The 23,383-nt window shown below is 43.9% G+C and overlaps 1 protein-coding gene across 2 annotated transcripts in view; it reads left to right on the top strand.

Annotated features, from left to right (window-relative positions):
• Positions 1-6,579, top strand: part of LOC120921199 (deubiquitinase DESI2-like) — a 115,153-nt gene extending 108,574 nt beyond the window's left edge. Inside the window, exon 5 of one of the 2 annotated variants that reach the window (XM_040333920.1) lies at positions 6,281-6,579. In XM_040333920.1, coding sequence (XP_040189854.1) covers positions 6,281-6,466 — 186 coding nt within the window. In that variant the 3' untranslated portion in view covers positions 6,467-6,579. Of the gene's footprint in view, positions 1-6,205 lie in introns of both variants that reach the window. The other variant, XM_040333919.1, reaches the window with a different exon arrangement.
• The last annotated feature ends 16,804 nt before the right edge of the window (positions 6,580-23,383 follow it).

Below are 23,383 nucleotides of genomic sequence, written 5' to 3'. Positions count from 1 at the left end.
ATAGCTGCAAAGTGTGGGCCAATTCAATATTAAAACCCTACGGACTAAAACTAGGATAGTGGTTATACCAGGATCATGGCTGCAGCTACAGTTGAGATCCCGGTATCATGTTTTCTGCAGCTGATTCTCTTTTTATTAAAAGTAATCCGAGCAGCTAAACAGCCACTGGATTACTTTTACAGGCGGTGGAAGGGGGTTCACCCTTGTGCCGCTGCCTTTACTGGACTCTCCCTTTCAATCGGAACCCGGTAAGAATGCGACTGATGGCATCAGCTATTACTGGCTTGGGAAAGCATCAGATCAAACCGATCTCCATTTGATCTGATGCTTTTGAGGTTAGAGGAAAGATATGGAGTCTTATAGACCCCAGATCTCTCCATAAAGAGGACCTGTCACAGCCCATGCTATTACAAGGGATGTTGTTCATCCCTTGTGGTAGCAATAAAGTTGATTAAAAAAATTAAGGTACAGTGTTATTCTTTTTTAAAATAAAATAAATAATAAAAAAATATGTATTCTTTTTAAAGTGCCTTGGTCCCCTCATGCTCACACGCAAAGGTGAATGCACACATTGTATATGTAAATGGCGATAGGACCACACATGTGAGGTATTGCTGTGAACGTCAGAACAAGAGCAATAATTCTAGTGCCAGGGTAACTGTAAACTGGTAACCTTTTACAGGTTTCACGTACGTACATAATTTTAAAAAGTGACATATTTGGTACCTATTTACTCAGCTTATCATCATATTTTATATTTTAACAAACAATTGTGTATTATATATTTTTTGTGCATTACATTTCATCCAAATGTATTTTTTCCCAAGAATCTTGCATTTGAAAAAACGTTGCACAAATATAATGTGACATGAAAATATGCAACACTCACCATTTTATTCTCTAGGGCCTCTGCGTAAAAATATATAATGTTTGGGGGTTCTAAGTAGTTTGTAATTTTCTAGCAAAAAAATGCAGAATTTTACATGAGGAGGGTAATGTCAGAATTGGCCCAGACTGGAAGTGGTTAAGGTCCAACTGAAGCTCAATTTAAAAGTCATTCAATCAATTCAAGATGCAGCCATAAAAACTGTTGCTATCAATAGTCAATCAGGCATCTAGGTAGTCAGCCACAGGGCTTTTTTTCAGCGGGAACGCGGGGGAACGCAGTTTCGGCACCTCCTGGACTGACTGTATGTAATGACAAGGGGTGCTGTGGTGTGCTGCAGGGTATTGATGATCACTGCTGGGGCATCTATTCTAGCTGGAAGGCATCTATTTTTGCAGGGGGCGGTCTATTGTTGCTGGTGGGAGATCTTAAGTTGCTGGGGGGGGTCAGTTGTTGCTGAACGAGATCTACTGTTGGGGGGAGGGGTCTATTGTTGGCTGATGGCTGCCGGAGATTTTGTTAATGCTGGCTGTGCAGAGATCTGTTGATGCTGCCGGCAGTGTATTGTTGCTGGGGGGGGAGATTTTATTGTGAGTTGATCCTTTGCTGTTAGCAGGGTCTATTGTTGCTGGCTGCAGGGGATCCGACTTTTCTTGATATCATTACCAAATTCCATACAAATGATACTTGGTTCTGTATTGTCTAAAAGGGGCGGTACTGGGAGATGGGTAGGGGGATGGAACCAAGGGACAGTGCTCGGAGGTGGGTAGGGGCCGGAGAAAGGGGGTGACTCGGAAAGGGCGGGGAGTTCCTGCAACTATTGTGTGAGAAAAAAAGCCCTGGTCAGCCAAGATACTGGAGCAGATCAAGTAAGATTGATGCAATGACTGGAGGCACATGGCATGGTAAGAAACAGGTCACAAGTAGAGTAGAAGCCAGAAGCGTAGACTGTTCAAAGCCAAGGTCAAGTACTAGATGAGGACGTTGGGACAAAGCATGGTCAGGAGGGTAAGCCAGAGTAATACACAGGTGAGTAGAAAAAGCAAGTCTGTTAAGCAAGCCAGGCTCAAGCCAGGAGGCAGGCAGAATATGGGTCCAAGAGCAAGCCAGGTTGGTAACAGAGAATCCACAGATACAGGCAGGACTGGTGTAAGGATTTTTGACACCTTAGGCGAAACCTAATTTTGACTCCACCCCATTTGCCCTGCCCATATATGCCCCACCTTTTTAATGAAGCCCCCATCAAATACAGCCTCACCAGTGCCTATCAAATTCAGCCTCACCAGTGCCCATCAAATTCAGCCTCACCAGGGTCCATCAATGCAGTCTACTGGCGCCCATCAAATGCAACCTCACCAGCGCTCATCAAATGCAGCCTCACCGGTGCCTATCAAATGCAGCCTCACCAGCGCCCATCAATGCAGCCTACCAGTGCCGATCAATGAATGTTTGCTTGCTTCCATTCATTCGGGAGTCGAGACACAGACACAATCCTCCACCGCCACTGAATCTCTGACATTATGAGTGAACAGAGCGGCGGCTGCCTGCTGATGCTGAGACTTAGTTGCTTGCTGCAGAGAGTAGGAACACCAGTTTTGTAAAATTTTGGTCCGCCCGTGGCTTCTTTATCCGGGGGCAGTGTCTTCCCTATTTCCCCCCGGGGGAGTTTTCTTTTTTTCCAGTGTCCGGAAACCCTAGGCAGCAGACTGGAGAGCCTAAGAACAACCAGCAATCTCTGAAGGCAGCTAACACCCTTATAAAGGCCATTCGGCACCAATCCTGGGTGAGGGTGGGTATGGCCGATTGCCAGTGCACATCCGTGGTCTGGTGCATTCCCAATGCATCCACAATGTACATTCTTGCACAATCTAATGCGACCATGTAGAATACTGGCAGAAATGCCAGGTCTTTGTTTCAATGCATGTGAACCATTTTTTGTGGATAGAGTCCTGACACTAAGGAAAAATGCCTTGTCTCCTATCGGGCTAATTTACACCACCCCATTGTGGCAGTGGTTGCTGAAAGAAATATGGCATGCAGTGCTTTTCTTCAACGAAATCCACCACCTCGTATCTCACTGTGGCCACTAGAATGTAAGGTTTGCTTAAAAAGGGAAACAGTAATAATGCCCCAGGATCAGCACATTGGCACTAATGTCACTGTACCACACACCATCAGCTGCATTCTAGCTCAGGAGCCCTAAGCAGTCCCTGCACCCCCCAGCCTGCTCAGTTAGGCCAATTTGCTGGATCCACCCACAGCTGTCAAAACATGGGAAAAAAATAGGAAAGTCAATTTTACATGTTGTTCTCTGATTGCTGCCTCCTCTTACCATGCTGTCAGGAAAATTCCATTACAGCCTTAGTAAATGCACTTTGTATTTTTCTAATGAGAGGCATCTATAGCTAAAATACAAGGCCTGAAGTTCAAGCTGACAAAAAAGGGCACCTGACATCTGAGGAAAAGCCAAAATCTATCAGAATCTTTAGTGTGCTTTCAAAGAGGGATACTTTTATTATTTTGACAGTTACCTAAAATAAATTTTGATTGTGAATTTCACATTTCACATCCTTGCTATTAGATTTTTTGGATGATTTACTTTCATCATGTCTGTATATTTTATGAAAACTTGAGAAGTGTCTTTAGCAGTAGGATCCATTAGCTCGGATTAGGATCAATGAAGCACAATTAGTGCACTACACTAGGTTAGGACTGTATATGTACCAGTGGCGACTGGTGCTCAACATTTTTGGGGGGGGGCGGAAACAAACTGAAAAAGAAAAAACATCAAGCGCAGGCACTGTGCCCATCAAGCGCAGCCACTGTACCCATAAATTGCTGCCACTGTGTCATCAAATGCAGCTACTGTACCCATCAATTGCTGCCACTGTGCCCATCAATTGCTGCCACTGTGACCCATAAATTGCCACCAGTGTGCCCCATCAATTGTCGCCAGTGTGCCCCATCAATTGCCGCCAGCGTGCCCCATCAATTGCTGCCAGTGTGCCCCAACAATTGCCGCTACTGTGCCCCATCAAATGCTGCAAGTGTACCCCCCGTTTGGCACTTACCTGTCTCGGCACTGTCCTCCACGCTCCGAGTCCTCATGTCTCTCCCGTCCTCTGATAGGCATCCAATCACAGCGCCTGTCGCTTCGGCCAATCAGGTGAGAGGGTAACCAGACCCGATTGGCTGAGAGGCAGGTCAGTGTTAGGGTCCACCAACTACAGGTTGCATACACAAGAAGAGAGAGTAGCAGTGATTGGTCTTGATTACAGGAAGCTACTGCGGATCGCACATGCACAGTAGGGAATCAGGCAGTGAAGCCACAAGGCTTCACTGCCCGATTCCCTCACCAAGGATGGCGGCGGGCCTGCTGAGACCCGAGCGATTGCTCGGCTTCGGCATCGCTGGCACCCTGGACAGGTAAGTGTCCTTATTAAAAATCAGCAGCTACAGTTTATTTTTAAGTCGGACCTCCGCTTTAAATGAAGGAAAAAAGGTACAACGTATCTATTTCTCGCCACAATTGAAAAAAAGATTGGGAGGGTTGTATTTGTAATGAAATATTTTCCTTTAAATCCACAAGGGTTATAAATCAACTTTGTGTGTCCCAAATGGCTTTGCAAACCCAGATATAACCTTGTAAAGTGGAAGTGGCATCTTCACCGTGCTGTACATAGCCTGTACAGAGGGCAGAGAAGTGGGAGAAACCCAACAGGTACACCAACTACAGGTTGCATATACACAAGAAGAGAGAGTAGCAGTGATTGGTCTTGATTACAGGAAGCTACTGCGTAATGGAAAAGTAAGCTTCTATAGATGAGGATATATTTACTTTACATGCCGTGCTGTTAACTCTTTAAGTCTGGTTTGGAGATCTGGGGAAGTGTGCTGGCTGAAGCAGACAGTTTAAAGAAGCTTATCTATATTGAGCGCATACTGATCTCCCTTGCCATAGGGGATCAATAACATCTGGTAAGAGGCTGATTGTTTCTTGTTGGAGTAGTCCCATGGAGAAACACTTAGGGCTCTTTCACACGGGCGGCCCGTTCAGGTCCGCCTGCCAGTTTTTTAGGCGGACCTGAATGGGCGCTCCGTGCTCCATAATAGGAGCCGCGGATGTCAGCGGTGACATGCCCGCTGACATCCGACCCGCTCCGATCTGCCAAAGTGTGACGGAGGAAAAACCTACTTTTCCATCCGTCTGGCGGATCGGATCGGGTGAACACGGACAGACGGTCCATGTTCATCCGATCCCCCCATAGGGAAGAGCGGAGAAAAGACAGGGCGGTCCCTGCACAGTGTGCGGGGACCGCCCTGTCGTCCGCCGGCTCAGCGGGGATCAACGGAGCGATCCCTGCTGAGCAAGCGGAGGTTCATGGGGCGGATCATTACTGATCTTCCCTGTGTGAAAGGGGCCTTACTCTGCTGTTTGTTCCTTGCACCTGCTGGAAGAAAATTGCATGGAATTTGCACTTATATAATTTTTTTGTTACTATGAACGTGCATGTTCACGGTTTTTATTGATTTGTATTGCTTGAATATATTATTGTTTACATATGCACTGGCACTTTATGGTTAATGATGAACTATTAATTATTTTTTTAAGGGAACTGCACCTAAGTATTTAAAACAGTTTACTGCAATAATCTGGAAAAAAATACACAAAGCACACCAAGATTTAAGAAACAACACAAATGTCTCTTGTATTTTGACAATATAAAAATAAAATTATATTTGCTTAGCCTGGAGTTCATCTTTAATCCTCTACAGAAAAATACTTCTGTACCAGAACCAAATTATAGGGCCTGCTAAGACATTGGAGTTCATTTACTATAGGCAAATAGACTATGGGGCAGATTTAATAAAACGTGTGCACACAGAATCTGGTACAACTGTGCACGGTAGCTTTGGCAATAAAACCTGGAAGCTAATTGGTTTCTATGCAGAAGTGAGCCTGATTTGCACTCTCCAGCTTTAGAAAATAAACCCCTATGTACTTTTGAAAGTAAAATTGCACCTTGCAAGTGCAGTTGCTCCAGGGCGTAATAAATTAGGTAAAGCTTCACTTTACACAGAACACCCAATAACATGCAAGGAAAAAATATATAAAAATCATTTTTTGCATGCACGTGATTGGATGATGTAAGTCAGCAGAACTCTACCTCATTTACTAGGCTCTGGAGCAACTTGCAAAAGTTCGTAAGTCTATTTGCCTTTAGTAAATCAACATCATTGCACATTATACAAATGCTTGACTCAGTACAATTAAGTTTCCTTCATCAATTTTAACACTGTTGTTCTTGTATATTCTAGATGTTGTGCGGAAAAGAAATTCCCCGGTGGGTGAATCGCCTTGCTTATTTTAGCTCCTGTATCCCTTTTCTTCAGAGCTGCCTTCCAAAAGAATGGCTAACACCAGCAGCCCTACAGAGTCATATCACCCTTGGTCTTCAAAGAGAGGAGCAGGGAGAAATCACAGATGAAGACTCTCCTTCCACATCAGGTGTTGCCGCAACAGCAACATCGACTGCCTCCACTGGGGCTTCACGAACCTGTAGACACACAAGAGTTTAAATTACATTGTGACCTTCACAGACTAATAGTTTTCATTCTCCAAAGGAGAGTATAACTTAAATTTCAACTCAAGAAAACAACAACATTCTCATTAAATTATTATTTTTTTTTAATCCTTTTATTGTTTTTTCTTTTCATTGTGATTCTTTGGATCATAATTATGCAAACAAAAATTACATTTTCTTTCATTTCTTTGAATTTCCAAGGAATGTAACACATTTTATTGGTATCTTTTGACTTTGGTTGAACTATCTTCATTCCCGGACACCATAATTGATAGAGCTTCATCAAAAAAGGACAATGCCTAAACAGCATAACCTGTTTGGACAGAATAAGTATATTGCAAAAATGATTTGTACAAGGGGCTTATTTTGACAAAATTTCGGTTGAATCATTGGTGGAGGAATAGAATTGCAATTTTAGTGTTGTTTTTTTCCATTTGATATTTAAAACATTTCTTAAAGCGGGGGTTCACCCTATAAACAAGAAAAAAAAAAAAAATTCTTCTAGCATAAAATCAGGCATTGTAGCGCGAGCTACAGTATGCCTGTCTCAAATTTTTTATCCCCGTACTCACTGTGTAATCGTACATAGACGATTCCGACTGCCCACGGGGAATGGGCGTTCCAATCCAGACGGAAGGTGATTGACGGCCGGCTCTGGCGCGTCACGCTTCTCCGGAAATAGCTGAAATAGGCTTGGCTCTTCACGGCGCCTGCGCATAGCCTGTGCGCAGGCGCCGTGAAGAGCTGAGACCTACTCCGGCTGTCTTCGGGGAGCGTGACGTGCCAGAGCCGGCCGTCAATCATCCTCCCTCTCCATAGGCACGCCCATTCCCCGCGGGAGTCGGAATCTATAATGTACCAGTACACTGTGAGTACGGGGAAAAAAAATTTGAGACAGGCATACTGTAGCTCGCGCTACAATGCCTGATTTTATGGTACAATGTTGACACTGAGGGTGAACTACCGCTTTAAGCCAAAATGTTATTTTTTTTTTTAGATTTGGATAGAGTGGATAAGGTATTTATTGTTCTCATTGAGTCATCAGAATAGCAAGTGAGAGGAAATCTAAAAAAGGCACACAGACATCATTAAACAGGGGCTAGATTCAGGTGCGCATAGTTACCGCGGCGCAGCGTATCGTATTTACGCTACGCTGACGCAACTTACAGGAGCAAGTGCAGTATTCACAAAGCACTTGCTCCGTAAGTTGCGGCGGCGTAGCGTAAATGGGGCCGGCGTAAGCGCGCGTAATTCAAATGTGGAAGGGGGGGTGTTTTTTACGAACGGCGCATGCGCCGTCCGTGTACATATACCAGTGTGCATTGCTCCCAAGTACGCCGCAACGTCGTATTGGTTTCGACGTGACCGTAAATTACGTCCAGCCCTATTTGCGAACAACGTAAAAAATTCAAATTTCGAAGCGGGAACGACGTCAATACTTGACATTGGCTGCGCCACCTAATAGCAGGAGCAACGTTACGCCGAAAAAGCCTTACGCAAACGACGGAAAAAACTACCGCCGAGCGCACGTACGTTTATGAATCAATGTAACTAAGTAATTTGCATACTCTACCCCGAAAACTATGAAAACGCCACCTAGCGGTCAGCGTGAGAATGCACCCTAAGATACGACGGCGTAAGAGAATTACGCCAGTCGGATCTTAGGCTAATGTCGGCGTATCTAGCTTTCTGAATACAGAAAGTAGATACGCCGGTGCAGCTTTGAATTTACGCAGCGTATCTATGGATACGCCGGCGTAATTCTTTGCTGAATCCAGCCCATATTTTTTTTGTAAAGTAGGGGAGGGCTGAAGCTCCTAACAGATTTTTATAGTTGTCTGTGTTCCCACTGGAGGTTTCCCATACTGGATGACCATGTAGCTACCAGGACGAGAAGTAAAGGGAAATATCACTAATGAGGCCTGATACAGAAAGATAACCCAACAGAGGTTCTTATCCTTCCCTGCTCTATCCAAAGCAAATAAAAACATTTTGGCAGAAGTCTCACTTTAAAGTACCCCCATCACGTTATGTAACCCCCAAAACTTACCATTCATTGCATGGTGCTCTACAAAAGTCTATTTACTTGTTACTGGTACCAGAGTGGCTAGGTTTATGAAGGTTTCATTTTTGGGTGTTTTTTGCTTTAAATGCAACTGCTACGTATATATACTTAAAGAAAGCCAACCTTTTAAAAGGTAATATCATGTTATTGAAATATTTCTGAAATATGTTCCTTCCTTTGCTCTGGGATACCAGCTCAGTGATAAATCAGAGAGTTCATATGCAGTAACCCACATTGTCAGGTTTACCCCTTGGATTTTGTATATAAAGGGAGACTTCAGGTTGCAGTAGTTAAAGTGAGAGTACCCACTCCATCTTCGCCACACAATAGGAATGGCTGTGGGTAAGGAGGACACAATCTTTTAAGGGTCTTGGTGTTGGAGTCTGATGGTAAGTAAGCAGCAAGTGTTTGTCTCTGAAACTCTAATGGAAACATAATGAATAGTGTCAGATCTTTAGAAAAGGATTGAGTTGCCCTTATCCTCACATAAGGCCCAAGTACTACATCCTGGGGAGAGGTCACATTCTCCCCTATACCCAGAGGCACTTTGTATTTACGAGGGCTTCAGTGGAGTGGCAGGGAGGTGTGTAAGTGGGTTTGGGTTGACTTTCAAGAGATTGTCACTTTGTCCTAGATTAGCAAAGGGACAGAGGACATGCATTTTCAGTGAACTAGAAATTGGCCTGTGAGTCGAAGAATGGCAACTTCAATTTTAGGTTAATAAGAAGGGAGTTTGGGTCTCTAACAAAATAAAGGGCAACTGTCTGAGATATCATCGTAGTCTTTATATAAACTGTTTATTCTCCTACTTGGTATATTCTCCCATATTGGCCATATGACTTCAGGGGCTTCTTTCTCTTCTCAAGCAAAGAATATTTACAACTGAGACATGATAACAGAGGAATGAGCTGAATAACACAGATTTTGACGTGCTACAACGCAAAGTCAAACTTACACCAAGCATTCAAGTGTACCAAGCCATTCAGTTTAATGTACTATTTCCAGGTGCACTGAGAGCTCAGGAAAATACACCAAGTGCTACTATTTAAAGCCGGCATATACTGTCTGTTAAGACCTTTAAAGCCTCGTACACACGATCAGTCCATCCGATGAGAACGGTCTGATGGACAGTTGACGTCGGTTAACCGATGAAGCTGACTGATGGTCCGTCGCGCCTACACACCATCGGTTAAATAACCGTTCGAGTCCAACGCGGTGACGTAAAACACAACGACGTGCTGGAAAAAATGAAGTTCAATGCTTCCAAGCATGCGTCGACTTGATTCTGAGCATGTGTGGATTTTTAACCGATGGTTGTGCCTACTAATGATCCTTTTTTTCCCATCAGTTAGGAATCCATTGGTTAAATTTAAAACAAGTTGGCTTTTTTTTAACCGATGATTAAATAACCTATGGGGCCCACACATGATCGGTTTTGACCGATGAAAACGGTCCATCAGACCGTTGTCCTCTGGTTAACCTATCGTGTGTACGAGGCCTTAGATTATACATAAAGACTAAAGTGACGTTTCAAAGACAAGTGTGGAAACTGAAACATACAGGGACTTATGTATGAATGTGTATGTATGAATGTGTTCTTACCAAGAACTGTTTATTTTCCCACACCAAACCAATTAATATTTTTAGGACAGGTCTGATGCCGAATAACAACTGTTCTTAAAAAAAACATGAAAAATACCCACAATATATTGGAATAGTAGTTAGATCCTTATGAACGTGAAGTATTCTTGCATAAACGGTAAGCCTGGGTTCACACTGCCGCGACTTCCAATCCAACATCCTGCACGGCTTCTTCATGGCTTGCATACAACTTTTTCTAACAGAAGTCGATGTAAGTCATTTTAAAGTCACACCAAAAGTAGTGCAGGAACCTTTTTTTAAGTCGATGCAACTTGAGTCGCACCGATGGAACGGTTCTATTGCAGTTAAGAGGTCACAACTTGTCAGGCAAGTTTGAACTCTCAAGTCGCATGACAAGTCGCGGCAGTGTGAACCGGGGCTTAATTAGGACATTATAAACTCTGTTGCAGTTACAAAATAATTAACTCTTACCTGCCCCACTGCCTTAGGCACTGATATTCAATCTATTGCAGAATGCAGTATAAAAAAAATTCTGGACCTGACAGATTTGAGAGTGCCAGGTGCCTCGTGTTTGCTCTGCACTGTGGTTCCTTCCAGATAATATGCCACTAAAAGACACAGATATGCTGTAGCATGTGGCAGATGGAACCACATAGAGAACACAAAGGGCAAAAAATATCCAACACAATTGGAAGTGCGTAAATTTTTTTAGCCAGCTTAGCTTTGCATCAGACAGCAAAGGTAAGTATTAGGCTGAACTCTAAGCACAAACATTTTAACTGAAATAAATACTTAAATAGCCACAAAACACATAAATGTGCACCAACTGCATTTACAAACCCAGATACTATTGTGTAAGGGCTTGTTCACACTTGAATACATTTCTAACTCTTAACAAATGCTCCTATAGCATTAACGCATGTTAATGTTGGGCTTTAGGCTGCTTTCACACTGGAGAGGGTGGTCGTTGATGATAAAATGCCTCTAGTTTTAGCGGTGATTTACTGTCACTTTAGCGAAGCTATTCGACTGCAAGCAGGGCGCTTTTAACCCCGCTAATGGCCGATGAAGGGGTTAAATGTGTGTAGTGCCGCTGTTGCTTTGCAGATGCTTCGGCAGTGGTGCCTATTAATTTCAATGGGCAGGAGTGGTGGAGGAGCGGTATATACATTAATGACGCGTTAAAACCGCTTCACAAAACGCCAATTTGTTTTTTAAAGGTAAGTGAAAATAAACAATTTGAAATGTGGTTTGTCATGGCGAATGTTTCCTCTTCATACTCCATCAGCAGGGCAGGCAGCAGCATGGATTCCTTTACTTTGCTTTATTCCAAGTTTGGCCTCCTGCAGATGATGCTGATGTATGAGCAATTGGCTTAGCAGAGTAAGAGGAGAGGGGCATCCAGGCGGTATTGGGTACATCCAATTGTCTCTCAGAGATATTAGAAAGTGCACTTTTATGCTCTGCATCATGATATACACACCTACCTTCAGAAGTTGATGTCAGTCATCTTTAAGCAGCACAGACAGGAAGTGCATAGAAGAAAGTGACCGCAGGGCATTGTGAGACATTAAATTCCCCCAGCGTTATTTTTTTAAAACTAATTTTAACCTGCTGCAACCATGCCACAAACGCCTGCCAGTGTGTTTACAGAGCATTACTATAGAACTAAATAGGAGGCGTTGAAAGGCTTCAATCTCCTCTAGACACGAGGCTTCAATTTTGAAGAAAAGCGACGTAATGCTAACTCTTCATATTTTGATAATGTGAACAGCACTGTGTGCTGTCCATAGTAAAATTTGCATAGGCATTTGAGGAGCGATAAAAAACACCCCCAAATGCCTGCTTTCAATGCAAGTGTGCTAGTACACACGGGCCGAATGTTGGGCGGCATCGGCCATCTCTAAAGAAACCAGCTGAGATTCGGCCTGTGTGTACTACAGCCAGTCAGACAGGAGCTGGACGTTTGGCTGGCTTCTGTCGATTGGGGCATGACCGTAAAAAGTCTGCAGATCGGAATCTGATCACCGTTCTCAGACAATGGCTGAGAGCACTGATCGAAAGGGTACTGGCACCTTATTACAACACAATAACACAGTATGGGAGATCGCTGTACTAACATCACATGGCTGGTACAGTGGCTCCTCTAAGCTGTGAATTTTTGTTTTGTTTCAGCCCTGCTGGATTGAACGAAAAAATAATTATTGTGTGTACGGGGTTTTAGCCTAAAGGAATGACTTCCATCTACACTGTGTTGCACACAGCCTGTGCAGAGAGCAGAGCTATTGGTGGACAAGACCGAGGAGCGAATACAAGACCAATCACCTTCTACAAAGTGAGAGAGAGCGGCAAAGATTGATATTTATTCCTTGAAACTTTAAGGCCTCGTACACACGACCGAGTTTCTCGGCAAAAACCAGCAAGAAATTTGCTGGGGGATATTTTTTTGCCGAGGAAACCGGTCGTGTGTACATTTTCGTTGGGGAAACTGTTGAGAAACTCGACGAGCCAAAAAGAGAGCATGTTCTCTATTTCCTTGACGGGAATGGAGAAAATTGGCTTGTCGAGTTCCTCGACAGCCTAACAAGGAACTCAACGAGGAAAACGATGTGTTTCGCCCATCGAGTTTCTCGGTCGTGTGTACGAGGCCTCACACAGAGGAAAAGTGTAGAATCTGCTTAACAGGAGCAAATGTGTAACTATGTATTCATTCTAATTTTCATAAACATAACTACATAATGTTAAAATAATAAATCACCAAGACATCTACAGTATAGGTAAAAAGGCAGATGTTTAACTGTTTAAATTGTGTACATCAGCCTAGACTGTTCAGATTGGTTATTGAACTTCACGTTTTTTAAAAGACTTCTGATGATGTCATAACATTGATTTGATTTACAGATTCTCTTTAGTGCTGACCACACATGAACACCAAACAATTTTATAAGGACTGGGAAAGATGTTTTCTGTAAAGAGGTGCTGAAAACCATCCATTCTTATATGCAGTTAAATCAGTCATTTATTTCTCTATGTTTATTGCTTTTAGACAATTGATTTGTATAAAGTTGAATAAATGAAACAGTAACAATAAAAGAGTAGAATAAGAGGAAACAAATAATTCTTTGAGAAATGTGTAGTATCTTTGATGTACTAGAAGTATTCTGTACCTAATGAAAATGGAGTGAAAAAGGAAACAAAAAAACAACAACCACATGACAAAGTGTTTTTTTTTTTTTAGGGCAATCAGAACTGGAGTTTGTATACTGACTTTTGTAGGGTTGTATATAGATTCAGCAACTAGCTGAGCAAGGTGAAAAATGATCTGTCTGACATCTTGGGTTGATGAAGCAGTAATCGATGAAGCACCAGTAGACAAAACACTTAAAATACCCCGAGGTAGAAGATGCTAATGTGCCAGCTATCATATTTCTCCAGCAGACTGAGAACTACAAGACTTGGTTGGTGGGGTACACCATATCTGGTCCTGGTGTTGTTGTATTATTGTTATAGATGCACTTCCTGTTCTGCCTATGTCACTTCTGGTTCCAGTGACGTAGTTACGGTCCCGGATGTAACAAATTCGGCATCCTCACCCCCTTGGCACCATTTTGCGCTTATATATCCTGTGTAAAGGCTCTATTCCTTACAACATTGCTTGAAGTCACCATTAGTGCTCACCAAAAGTCACCATGAGTGCTGATACAATGCCTTGCAGCCTAAAGTGTTGACACGCCTAGCTGTACAAGTACATTTTTTACTTTATTTTTGTTCCTTCCTGTTCCGTTAGCAATTTTTATTATTTTTAGCTTTGGAACTTTTCGATCACCTTGGGATTCCACTATTGATTAGTCTTGGGATTCCACTATTAAATCCTTCTTTGCATATATTCAAAAACTACAAGTGGATGAATGTGCTCCCTGTCTTGCATGTATCACCCGTGTAATGTACACATGAATATCAATGTTTTACTCTTTCTAGCTATAATTCTTCCTCTATAATCTAGAAGTGGTGAACCAGACCACAAGGTTAAACTATTTATTACTTAACACATATTTGGGTGAAAGTAGGAAGTTTTTTTAAACTATACTGGAATATATATATATATATATATATATATATATATATACACACATATATATATATATATATATATATATATATATATATATATATATATATATACATATACACATTACTCTCTGGACTGAGTTGCAGGTCATTCCCTATACCATTCATGTACAGTATGTACTTAGAATTTTTGCGACATTGGGGTGACCACCTTAAAATATTCAAAATCTATGCTTGTATGCACCCAAGTTGTCTAGTGTTTATATTCTGTAAACTTGTGTTTCAGTTATTGACTGTTGATGGTCTTTGGAAGGTTCTGTACCTATCGGACTGGATTACTATATGTTTAAAATATTTCTCTTAAAGATACATCCAATTGGGTCACTGTATGCCCTATGGATATACTCATACCCATTCTATCATTGACACTCTTACACCCTTATTGAGGTTTTGTACACAAAGGACAAAAGGTCTGATGATTGGTTTCAGGGAGGAAGAGTCATTACATAACATATCTGTTGTTCAAGATGCAGATTGAATCTGGGGTTTTGATTCAGGATATCTAATTCCATGAAATACAGAAATTATTATGGAATTCCTTTATGTCTTTTGATTTTTGTGCCTAATTTATTGTTTGTTTCTTTGGGTGCTAGTCTCATATTCGGCTGAGGAATTTTAAGCATTTTTATATTTGTGAGTCTACAAAGGAAATATAAGCGCTCTAAATGTATGTCTTTTGATATCATTCAATAATAAAAAGATCTTTTGCAATTATGATTATGGGTTTACATTGACCTTTAACTTGTGTGTCTAACCTGTGTGCAAATGTAAGCCTCTCCAAAGTTCGGTCTCATATAAAATATTGAAAGTGTGAGGCCTCGTAGACACACGACCGAGAATCTTGTCGTAAAAGAAACATCGTTTTCCTCGACGAGTTTCTTGCCAGGCTTGTCGTCGAGAATCTTGTCAAGCTTTCTTTGCGTACACATGTTACTGCGTGTTAAGTAAAAGTTTGGTGAGAGACGATTCACGCTTTTCAGTCTGTTACAGCGTGACGAATGTGCTATCTCCATTACGAACGCTACTTTTACCGAAGGTGCGCTCCCGTCTCATACTTTATTCTGAGCATGCGCGGGTTTCTAAGCATACACACGAACGTGTTTCTCGTCGTAAACCAGCCCGACGAGAAACACGACGAGGAAATTGAGACTCCCGATGAGAAAAAAGAGAACATGTTCTCTTTTTTTCTCGTCCAGATTCACTACAGTTTTCGCGACGAAAAACATACACACGACCGTTTTCCTCTGCGAAAAAGCTCTGCCAGCATTTTTCTCGATGGATTTCGTGGAGGAACACGGCCGCGTGTACGAGGCCTAAGGTTCTTGCACACGTTAGGAGAGTTTTTTTAGATGATCAGCACATGGACTTGGGTGTACAGAAATTAGTGCCTCCCATCTACTAAAAGTTAGTACTGATGTAGAAATTGATTAGTTAAAAAAAATGAAGGCTAGTAAATTTTGTCTTTACAATTAAGTAAAGTTGTAATGATCTTAATCATTTATTCCTGTGCAAGCTAAAAATTGCATTTTTTTTTTTAAATTTTCCTTATACATGATTTTACTTCATTTATTAAGATCATTAAAATAAAATTCTTTCTCGTTCATTAAAAGAGTTGTAAAGGTTTGTTTTCTATTTTCTAAATAGGTTACTTTAAGCTAGTGCCTTGTTGGTTCACTTACCTTTTCCTTCTATTTCCCTTCTAAATGTTTTTTTTCTTTGTCTGAATTTCTCACTTCCTGTTCTTCCTCAGTAAGGTGTTCAGTAAGCTGTTCTAAATGACTCTCCACCACTCAGATGATGGTGGAAAGCTTACTGAGGAGAAACAGGAAGTGAGAAATTCAAACAAAGAAAAAAAAAACATTTAGAAGGGAAATCGAAGGAAAAGGTAAGTGAACCAACAATGCACTAGCTTAAAGGAACCTATTTAGAAAATAAAAGACAAACCTTTACAACCCCTTTAAGAAACACAGGATTCAGAGACAATTGGATTGTACTGCCACCTACAGGAGGATTTGGACACTGGCAAACAAACAGTGACCAGCCTGATAATCCCTCCCACCCCTAGTATGCTTCAGTTGTTTGTTAGGAAAGCCTTGAAAGATGGACATCTTTTCTCTAATATGAAAAGTTTAACTATTTTCACTTGCCATTCTTTTATGTATTAGAAAAGTTCAACGTCCCAAATGGGAAGTATTCTGATCAGGATTCAGTTGGATAATGCCAAGGCAGTGGCATATATCTACGACTAGGGAAAATCCGAAATCTTTTCATAACGAGAGTATTTGTGCAGAACATCACATTCCAGCTTTATTTACTATTCACATTCCAGGTGTAGCCATTTGGCAGGTAGACTACCTCAGCTGGTAGTTTCTGGGCCAGGGGGGAAGGTCCCTACATCTGAAGGTGTTCCAGAACCTGTGTCACTGGAGGTGGATCTCCTAACCTCCAGATTTAACAACAAACTGAGCCCAACGCTCTCCCACTCACTTCAGGTTTGGGACACAAGCTGCAGGAGATGGCCTCTGCGTTCAACACACACCCCAGTAGCTACTCTTTTCTACAACCCCCTGTTCCCACCAGGTATGCAACCTGACAGGTATGGTTGGTGACTCAATAAAGGAAATGTACCCTATAGGTGACTATTTTAATCACAGAGGCATACAGTCCTACTCTTATTTCACAGGAAGTCTGGAGATGCCCCCCCCCCCCCACCTAGAGCTTTAACTGGAAACAAATGTATCACTTTCTTCAATCCCTACAGAAGGGCAGCTCTGACATGGCAGTCTGTACTGTGTTTGAAGACAGGTGCATGCAGGACACTGCTCTGCAGGGGAGCATCTCGCTATTATATGAACTGTTTATCAACACTAATGATAGATTATCCTACCAGTTGGCGTGGGAAAGGGATCTGTCCATAACCCCTGAGGAAGAAAACTGGCGTAAATGGAGCATGCAGATTAATATAGGTATTCTGAATGTAGCCTTGTTAGAAGCAGGCTATAAAGTCCACGCCAGATGGTACTTGGTGCCGGAGAATTTATCAAAAATGTATCTAGGCACCTCAGCCACATGCTTTAGGGGTTGTGGTCAAAAAGGCACACCATTACATGTGTGGTGGGTGTGCCCTAACGTTTCCCATTTTTGGATAAGGGTTCACCAACTTATCTTCTCAGTCACGATGGTCAATATCCATAAAGATGCGAGTATAGCCTTATTTAATAAGCCTGTTGAAAATATCCCTCTGCATACCCAGACCTTAATTGATTTTATGTTCTTACCTGCTAAAATCACTATAGAAACAGCATAGAAAAGCTCTGTCATAGATATGGCCTTAATGAAACGGAAACTTACGTGGATCATGTTGAATGAAAAGGTAGTGAGTATCTTACAAGATGAGCAACCAACCTTTGATAAAATTTGGTCTCCTTGGCTGGATTATTTGCAGGTCCCAGGAGAATGAAGCCGATAATGACTGGAGGATCCCCAGACGAACTCACTTCTTCTTTCCTCTTTCTCTCTTTTTATAATTTCTGTTGTTCCTTTGATTCCAATAGATCTAGAAATTATGTTCTAACTACTCTTTCCTTTCCTTCGCCCCCCTTTTTGTTTCCTTTTTTCTTCTTCCCTTTCTCTCTTCCTACTCCAAGTTTTTTTTTGTTATAGTTGAGGGATTGGAGCCCCCTACAGGTGAAACGGGGGAATATACTGTATTTAGAGAAATGTGGTCACTGGACTGGAACCCTCTTCATTATTTTTGAATAATCAAAGTAATTACATTTGAGTAGGGTCTCAACCTCAGGATCTTCCTGCCCTTATTGATTCGTATTCTGATATACAGGGCAACAGTCCTGACAGCTACCTCTCAGGGTTAATAATGTCTTCGTGATGTACTATGTTCATAACCCAAAGCTTATTTTCTTTGTTTATGTCTGTTAATGCCCATATGTTCCTCCGTGGCCTTATTGAAGACCTAACTGGTTTACCAAGATCTTCCTGATGACTTTTTTACTCTCCTCCCCTCATTTGTGTAGCAATTCTTGTTGTATGATTTAGAGCATGCAAGGATAGTTTTCTCAAAGTGGTAGTAGCTGTAAGCACAAATACGTAAGTGCACACACTGGCTGAAATATTATGCTAAATAAGCAATTAGGGCCAAATCCACAGCCAGCGGCGCAAAATAAGTTTTTCCTAACTTATGTCATTTAAGTTACGGCGCCCTAAGTTGGTGTCGTAATTGCCGTATCCACAGCGCATTTGCGCCCAAAAGTGCGCCTGCCGTAACGTAAATACGGAGGCGTAAGGCGGGGTTATGGCAAGTGGGAAGGAAGTGGGCGTGCTTCATTGTAATGAGCCGTGACCCCATGCAAATGAAGGTCCGGCCGTACTGCGCATGCGCGCACGAATCTGCTGCTCACTGCGCATGTGCAGAACTTTGCTTGGCGCAATCAGTGAGATAGGTAAAAGGCCAAGTGTACTTAGTTTGAGGATCGCACTGTGCTTAACTAGCTCCAGTCAAACACACTTCATTTGCAAAAGTATTTCCCTGTGTTCCCTTCCATGAGCAATTTGCTTCTGCTCTTAGTTTGTCAGTGTTTGTTGGTAAGTTGTGTTTGATAGAGAAGTGTTGGAGGAGTAGTAGATAGTAGTTGTTGTTTGTTTGTGATAAGTGTAATTTTTGTTTGATTGTTTTTGGTAATTTTTTTGTTTGTTTTTTTTCTGCTTGGATTTTGTGTTTGGTTTTTGTGTGTTTGTATTTGACTTTGTAGTAGCTGTCTGTGTGTATTTTTGTGTATTTGTTTGGTGTGTATTTTTGTGTGTTTGTATTTGACTTTGTAGTAGCTGTCTGCTTGTGTGTGTATTTTTGTGTGTTTGTCCTGTTTGGCTTCTTGTTGCTGGGTGGTGTCTGTGATGGCCCCCAAACGCAGGAAGCTGAATTTTCACATAAATGCGGCGGGGGGAGGGGAGACGAGGACCCCCGCTGGCATTAAGAAAAAGATCAATGATCTGAGGAGCGTGGTCCGCAATAAGGTGGCCAAGCTCACTGCGCATAGGAGGGGCACTGGAGGAGGGGGACCATGCCCCATCCGGCTGACTGAGGAGGAATGGGCAGTGGCCCGGTGTTTCGAGCCAGAGCAGGTGGTGGGCCTGCCTGGTTATCAGTCTGATGTTCCTGTGAGGCCAGGTAAGTTTTTTTTTTTGTTTTTTTTGGTGATTAGCATGTGTGGGTGGGGGAAGGGAACATGTGGCAAGTGTGTGGATCCTCAAACCTGTGATTGTTTGGTGTCTTCCACAGATGACCAGGAGATTGCTGGGCCATCAGGCCAGGCTGCTGCACCACCCCAAAGACAGGAGCCTGCTGAGGAGTCCCCAGGGGAGGGGAGTGGCCAAACCTCCCCTCATGAGGAGGCTGAGGGGGAGGAGGATGAGGGGGAGGAGGATGAGGGGGAGGAGGAAGAAGATCTCCAGATTGGCCGGGAAATCATTATTGCCACAGATCTGATGACCTTTGATGATACCCTTGAGGCTAGCCTTGAGGCTCCCCTTGAGGCTACCCCAGAGGCTCCCCTTGAGGCTACCCCAGAGGATCCCCTTGAGGCTACCCCAGAGGATCCCCCAGAGGCTGGCACCAGTCAGGCCACCATCAGGGGTAGCCCCTCCCACTCCTCCCACAACATGCCGCAACCCACAAGGGTCACTCTATCCCCTCCTACCTGGCCACAAGCCTCAGGGGCAGGCAGGATGGCGACCCAGGACACCAGGGTGGGGTCTGAGCATATGCCGGCCAGTCTGCTGAGGGACAATGCCAAGCAGACCCGCAGTCTGGGTGACATCAAAAAAACTATGGCCAAGATGGAGCACAGCCTGGATGTAATGAGGGAGTCACTCAGTGATGTGGCCACCAATTCATTGGGTGTCATCACCTGTTTGTGGTCCCTGCATACCGCCACAACAGGCGTGGGCCAGGAGGTGACTGCCCTCACCCGGGCTGTGCAGGACAACACCCGGGCTGTGCAGGAGAACACCCGGGCTGGCCAGGCCAATACGGCTGCCATCACTGCCTGCCTGACCAGGATAGCAGTGGCCTTGGAGGGCAGGCCAGCCGGAGGTCAGACACCAGGGGAGGCTCCTCCCTCCCCTGCTCACCCCCCCAATGAAGATACTCCCTCCCCTGCTCCCCCCCCCAATGAAGATACTCCCTCCCCTGCTCCCCCCCCAATGAAGATACTCCCTCCCCTGCTCCCCCCCCCGTGAAGATCCTCCAGGTGGCCGTGCCCGTGGCCGTGCCCGTGCCCGTGCCCCTGCCCGTGGGCAGCCTAGACGGAGCACTCGCCGCCGGACTTAAATACCAGGGGTACTTTTTTTTTTTTTTTTTTGATTTAAAACTTTTGGTTATTATACTGTACTTATGATTTGGTTTATGTGTGTGAATGATGTGTGAATGTGGGGGGGTGGCATTCCTGACAAAATAAGGGTGTCCCCCTCAGTTTTGGTGGAGAAGGGATCCCCAGGACCAGGGAAAAGTCATCCTAGGTTCCTGAATGGTGTATGAATGCACAGTGACATAATTGGAGCCGTGGCGGGGCGTTACTGCTCCCAAGTACCAAAGGGGGGGGGGGGGTACTTGGATCTAATCCAATTCGATGTGCATGTGATGTGTTTGTGCTAGGGACCACAGTGGTGTGCATTCATGCATTCTCATTGTGACATAAATCAAGTGCGTTTCCAGAGACAAAAACATTCTCAATGTGTCATTAAACATGTGCGTTTACTGTGCAAAGCAACATTCTCATTGTCACATAATTCATGTGCGTTTGCAGTGAAAACAAATAATAACATTGTCACATAATTCATGTGCGTTTGCATCGGAAAAAAAAAAAAACATTGTGACATTTTTTCTGGCCATTTACTGAGAAAATATGCCTTCTGCCAGGCGTCTCCTGGCTACTGTGCCCTCAGTAGACCGGGTAGAGTGGGCTAGGGGGGGATTGCCTGGGTGGGGGGTCAGGTCAGCACGTAAGTTAATCTCCAGTCCCCTTCTCGTTGCAAAGTTATGAAGAATGCAACAAGCCCCTATTATTTGGCACACAAAGTCTGGGGAATACAGCAGTGTACCCCCAGTCTTGTCCAGGCATCTGAAGCGGGACTTCAGCAGGCCAAAAGTACGCTCCACTACTGCCCGGGTGCGAATATGAGCCTCGTTGTAGCGTTGCTCTCCTGGGGTTTGGGGGTTCCGGAATGGGGTCATCATGTGAGGGCCCAGGGCATATCCAGAGTCACCTGGAAGGCAAAAGACAGGAGGATATTAGTCATGCATGTGCCCCATGTGATGTCTACATCATGGGGGGGACATACCTGACACACATGTCACTCACCAACCAGCCAGCTGTCTCCATACACGTTCTGCTCCAATTCACGTGCTATGTTGGTCTGCCTAAAGATGTAGATGTCATGGCACGAACCTGGAAATTTGGCACACACATGCCAGATGAGGCCATGGGCATCCACGATTACCTGGACATTGATGGAATGCCAGTTTTTTCGATTCCTGAACAGGTGCTCTGTATCATGGGGGGGCTGTAGTGCCACATGGGTACAGTCAATGGCCCCGATGGTCCGTGGGAATCGTGCAATCTGATAGAAATCAGCCATGCTCTTTATTCGCTGGTCCTCCTGGGTGGGCTTTTCAAATTGACTGCCCATGCGTCTCAGTATTGCAGGGACAACCTGGTGCACACACCTGCTCATCGAGGACTGTACCATCCCAGCCAGACCTCCACATGTTCTCTGAAAAGACCCAGTGGCCAGAAAATGCAGGGTGGCCATAACTTTAATATGAGCTGGCAGGGCATGGGATCGTTGGGTTGGGGTGTTCAGATCATCCTGCAGGATCCTGGTTAAGTCCAGGATGGCTTCCTGGTTTAATCTGAAGTGGCCAATGACCTCAGACGCAGTCATGCCAAAGAGATCTTGGCGTGGCCGGTAGATCCTCTCCTGTGCCCTCCTCCTCCTCCTCTGTGCCCTCCTCCTTCTCTGCGCCTGTAAAGTGGCGAGTGCCGTTATTATCATTGATGGCCCAGGCATTTTGGCAGTCACAATGAAGTGTTGGCAGCTCTTCCTAAATAGTGTTGCTTCAGCAGACCTTTACAGGGCTGGTGGAAAATTAGGGCTGCTTTTATAAAGTCTAATTTTGCTCCAGAAAACTAACAGGTGCGCACAGGGCGTTATCTACGGCGCACAGGGCGTAATCTACGGCGCACACACTTAATTTTGAGGATCGCCCTATCTCCCTCATTTGCATCTTTGCCTATCAAATAAAGCGGCGTGACTAGCGTAATTTGCGTCAGAGGATGCGCCAGAGTAATTATTTTAAGTAGGACGTAAAAACCGGATTTTTCGTTTTGAGGATCGGGCGCAAAGATACGCGCGGAGTAAAATTAGAAATCTCGAGTTAAGTCGGCGCATCTGCTTTGTGGATTTGCCCCTTAGTCCATAAGTAGTTCAAGGGTTAATCATGGCAGATCAATGTCAGCTGCTGTCCTCAGAGAGCTGGATCTGTGATAGGCAAGAAGAAGGTAGAGAAGGAAGCGCCACCTGAGTGTAGTATTTAGGACAGCTTTAATGGCACAGATAAAGTCACACTTACAGGAAACAGGAACTACAAGGCTCATCTGTGTGTCAGTGGTCCGTATGGAAGCATCAGATCCGGATCCGTTTTTCTATGCAGAGATGGGAAGCTGCAGTTGTTGTTGCTGCTCGGCCTGGAGCAGATCCTGTGGCCACCAGGAAGAAGCTGGGGCCGGCTTGGGGTCACGGGATCACTTCCGGGAACACTTCATAGTGAGGACTCCATGAAGTGAGAAGGGTTGGATAGGCTGGCTACATGCTCGGAGCTACTGCTCCTTCTATTGGCCTCTAGAAGGAGGCACAATTACAGTACAGTTCAATACAGAAGGTACAGGAGGGCCCTGCTCATAGAGCTTGGCTCGGGGACAGTTGTTAGGTGGGTGTGGGATAGGCTTCCCTGAATAAATGAGTTTTCAGGGTGGACAGGGTAGGGGCTGATTGGACATACCAGGGCATGGAGTTCTAGAGGATGGGACAGGCTCTGGAGAAGTC

Source organism: Rana temporaria, chromosome 13, assembly GCF_905171775.1.
Source record: "Rana temporaria chromosome 13, aRanTem1.1, whole genome shotgun sequence".
Taxonomy (NCBI): domain Eukaryota; kingdom Metazoa; phylum Chordata; class Amphibia; order Anura; family Ranidae; genus Rana; species Rana temporaria.
The sequence above is the reverse complement of the archived record's forward strand: the minus strand, read 5'-3'. Positions and strand labels throughout refer to the sequence as shown.